This window comes from Electrona antarctica (genome assembly GCF_951216825.1).
Source record: "Electrona antarctica genome assembly, chromosome: 23".
Taxonomy (NCBI): Eukaryota; Metazoa; Chordata; class Actinopteri; order Myctophiformes; family Myctophidae; genus Electrona; species Electrona antarctica.
The window spans coordinates 14709741-14713985 of NC_136804.1; the positions used below are offsets into that span (position 1 = coordinate 14709741).

The 4245-nt window shown below is 44.3% G+C and overlaps 1 protein-coding gene across 1 annotated transcript; it reads right to left on the reverse strand.

Moving 5' to 3' along the window:
* Nucleotides 1–316: 316 nt before the first annotated feature.
* LOC306916418 (beta-1,4-galactosyltransferase 1-like) lies at nucleotides 317–4245 on the reverse strand. The gene is made up of 2 exons (XM_079494261.1): nucleotides 3906–4245; nucleotides 317–1217 (listed from the first exon to the last, which is right to left on the reverse strand). Exons 1-2 carry the CDS (start codon nucleotides 4242–4244, stop codon nucleotides 516–518), a joined length of 1041 nt encoding a protein of 346 aa, XP_079350387.1. The 5' UTR covers nucleotide 4245; the 3' UTR covers nucleotides 317–515.

The window sequence follows — 4245 nt, forward strand, 5'->3', positions numbered from 1 at the left end:
CTGAACTGTTTCTGAATTGTGGCATCTAATTCAATATGTGGTTTGAATATTGGGATAATTGTATTGATTTTATTGCAGTTTGTTTTGCTGTGATTCTATCGTAGGACTCATTCCCTCTAAAGTATATGCAGCCAGCAAGGTTTGTTTCTTTTGTTTGTATTCTTTTTTTAATTTTGTATTCTTTTTAATTTCATTTGTAGCCTACAATGTTAGATTGTAGTTGTAGGACTAATGACTGGTCTAACCAATGCCTAGTCTAAACCAAATACTGTCTAAACTAAGTATGCAGTATGCACCCGTTAATACGAGCATTTGTTTGTCTCATTTTTTATGTAGTTCGACGTTGGTGTTATTTGAGCCGTAAGAGTGCTGAAATACAGTACTCAGTATGCAGAACCACTGTGTCAAGTAGGACTACTGGAGGAAGTGACAGACACAGTTGATGTAAAACAAACTCCACTCTCGTCTCCATACAGAACATGAAGCTTCACCTCCACTATAGTCAATAACTATAGTCAGTTTGTAGTTGTATTTTGTAGGCGCGTAGGCTCCACCAAAGGAGGTGTGCCAACGTCCACAGTGATAAACGTGTAGAGTCTATCCTTCTCAACCTTCTTGACGTTGTATTTGAGGGATGTGTACCCATCTTTTAACATAGTGTAGTGGGTGTTTTTAATCAGTTCAAATCTTCTTGGATTTGGATCATTATGCAAGTCTGCATCATGCCTGATCATTTTGAACCTCCCAGTCTGCATGTCAGGCCGAGAGACGGTCAGAAACATCCTGGCAGTTCTTTGGTAGATATCGTCGTCCTCGCCGCCCCAGCCCCAAAAGTCATTTGGGAAGCCATTAATGGCCAAGTACTGGGATTTGGAGAATGTCACGGCCCCTCCAAAGATGTTTAAGTAGGGCAACCTGAAATTAAATTTGTCAATAGCCACAGACAGGTGTCTGGGCTTATTAAAACAGCCATAGATGTTACGGTCATTAATTGGGATTAAATCCACATCAGTGAAAACAAAGCAGTTATAATCGTCCTTGATTGCCTCAGCAAAGCCTATATTCATCAATTTGGCCCTGTTGAATGTGCCCTCTCCATCCTGGTTAATGACGTACACTCCATAGTTCAGCTGTTGGCGCTGCAGCATGGGGTGGACGTAGTGGAGCCACTGTATCAGGTGTCGATGCCGATTACGGAATGGAATGATGATTGCCACCTAAAAGAAAAGGAAATGTTTTTATGTTTTGAGCATTGAGTTGGGGCAGTGAAGAAATACCACGATTACATTACATTTTGATACAGAAATAAATGGCTTAAAAATATTCACATCACTTCCTTAGACAAATTCTAGTAGGCACTAATTTCCTTTAAGTATTTTGGTGGTTGTAACCAGTCAATTGAAAAAATACAAAATGGCTCGTAATTTATAGGCATGGGATAAGGCAGAAGATGGTGTGTGTGTGTGTGTGTGTGTGTGTGTGTGTGTGTGTGTGTGTGTGTGTGTGTGTGTGTGTGTGTGTGTGTGTGTGTGTGTGTGTGTGTGTGTGTGTGTGTGTGTGTGTGTGTGTTATAAAAAAAGTCAATACAAATATTATTGAAAACAAAAAGCAGAGAGAAAAGAGCATGTCATGGGACCTGGCTGTACCCTAAACAATACATATGCCATGTCATCTTTACTGATATTCAGATCGTCAGAACATAATCATTAAGGTCAACTGTGAACAACTGTAATAAAAGGTATAATCATCCTACTGTATATATACCAGAAGTCAGAGATGGGAGAAGACCTTAAGAGGCGGCTGTTCATAGCTACTGTGGAGTCAGTACTGCTGTATGGGGCTGAGACATGGACCCTCACAGTACAACAGGAAAAAGCCCTGGATGGAGTCTACACAAGAATGCTACGATTGGCACTAGGTGTCACATGGACGGACCGCATCAGAAATGTGGACCTCTATGGGGACCTACCACGTGTCACAGATAAAGTCAGAGAGAGAAGGATGAGGCTGGCAGGGCACTGTGTCAGGCACCCAGAACTTGAGGGAAGTAAATTGACTCTATGGGAGCCAACCCAGGGCAAAGCCAGGAGGGGAAAGAAGAGTACCACCTACAGTATGTAGACGTACTGCGGCGCGACAGCTTAGCTAACAACACTACAGAGCTCAAGAACCTGATGTTAGATATAGGAAATTGTGGAGGGCAGCGATCCAGGAATCCCGAGTTGGTATTGGCTATAGACCTCACAACTAACTACCAGTAAGACACCCTCGCGTGCACGCATCCGCCTGGGTGACGGCAGACTGCTGGGTGAGCGCTGACTCTTTGGCATGGGGGATCAGATCAACATGTGGAATGAATTCTGTACTGGCCATATGTGGAGCGTGTCTTGAGTGTACAGAGTTTGATGAGGTCAGATCAACATATGTAATGTCAGAACAGGTCAGCTCCATATATGGAGATGTAAGGGTGGCAGCGGGGGCAGTGTCTAGAGTGTACAGGGCTTGATGAGGTGTGGCCATATATGGGGCGTGTCTTGAGTGTACAGGGTTTGATGAGGTCAGATCAACATATGGAATGTCAGAACAGGTCAGCTTCATATATGGAGATCTAAGGGTGCAGTGTCTTGATTGTACAGGGTTTGATGAGGGCCCAGGTAGGGATGGGCCTTCATTTTTGGGCCTGTTAAGAACTCTAGTTTTCTCCGGCTGCCGGGTGCGGCTGCACTAATAACTTTGGGGCGGGCCCGTCTAGTTTGAATGGACAGGTATCAGTCAAAAAGGATACATCGAAGAGGAAGGACAGGTGGGGAAGGATCAACATATGGAATGTCAGAACAGGTCAGCTCCATATATGGAGATCTAAGGGTTTGAGATTTGAGGTCAGATCATGTAGCGACTGTGGCTCAGGGGGTAGAGCAGGTCGTCCAATGATCCGTGGGTCGGCGGTTCGAATCCCGGCTCCTCCTGTCTACATGTCGAAGTGTCCTTGGGCAAGACACTGAACCCCAAATTGCTCCCGATGTGCTGGCTGGTACCTTGCATGGCTTCCGTTGCCATCGGTGTATGAATGTGTGTGTGAATGGGTGAATGTAATGCACAATCTATGTAAAGCGCCTTGGATAAAGGCGCTATATAAATGCACCATTTACCATTTACCATTTTATGTAGAGTTGCTGGCCGGCTCCATATACGCAGATCTAATGATCCAGCAAATCTTTCCGGTGATTAAATGGCCACCAACGTAATCAACCAAAGAACAAGATTCCTATACAGGATCTCCTCACTGGTCAACAAAAACACCTTGAAGACCCTAACAGGAGCCCTCGTACAAGGTTTCTTCGACTATGCATGCACCTCTTGATACCACAGCACCTCAAAGGCCCTTAAAACAAGGCTCCAGACTTCCCAAAACAAACTGGTCAGGCTACTACTTGGCCTCACTCCCCGAACCCACTTTGACAGGCTGGAATGGCTTAGGGTTGACGACAGAGTACAGCATCTTGCAATGGGTCTGGTCCTCAAGATTCGAAACACCACCAAGATACCCATGTACCTGTCTAAATACTTCCTTAATGTGTCCACACCCACAACACCAGAGTTCAACCAGAGTTCAACAAACCATGTGCAAGCCAGTTTCGGCACAAACAAGGGACTAAATTAATTTCGCTCCTATGCCACCAAAATGTGGAACGCCCTACCAACAGTCATAAGACATGCGAATCCCTTGACTCCTTCAAAACCGCTCTCAAAGGGCACCTACGGATGGCTGCAATTCGAAACTGGCCCCCGTAAAATGTAGAATGTAATCTACGGTATCACCCATCGTTTATTAATTAGTATTAATTAGACACAAAACAATCAAGTCCCTAATAATATCACTTTCATCCCTCCATTAATTTACTCACCTTATGAAGTGAAATACAGTCTGGTGGTTTGTATCGTCCTCCTTCAAGTAGAGTAGAGCTTAATTCTGTCGTCACAGACTCCATGGTCCTGTCCCAATTGAACTCCACATGAAATGGACCCACCAGGTGAGGAGAGGACTTTGGACAGCAAGTCGTGTTTGCATTCTGGGGTTTGTTGCAGTCTGGCTCAAACCTCTGGTCAAAAATATGTGACTTAACAGAGGTAGCTCCCGTCATCTTCTGGATAACAGAGATGTAGTTGGAATGCAGCCATAATCCAAATAATACCACCAACTGACACAGTATTATAGTTATTACTACCAGCTTTATTATCTGCATC

What these genes read in the sequence shown, in the direction of transcription:
- LOC306916418 (XM_079494261.1), bottom strand. Translation starts at nt 4,244, where the DNA reads ATGCAGATAATAAAGCTGGTAGTAATAACTATAATACTGTGTCAGTTG. An exon ending in ACTGTATTTCACTTCATAAG is followed by an intron (nt 1,218 to 3,905) that starts GTGAGTAAATTA and finishes CTTTTCTTTTAG; the next exon opens with GTGGCAATCATCATTCCATT.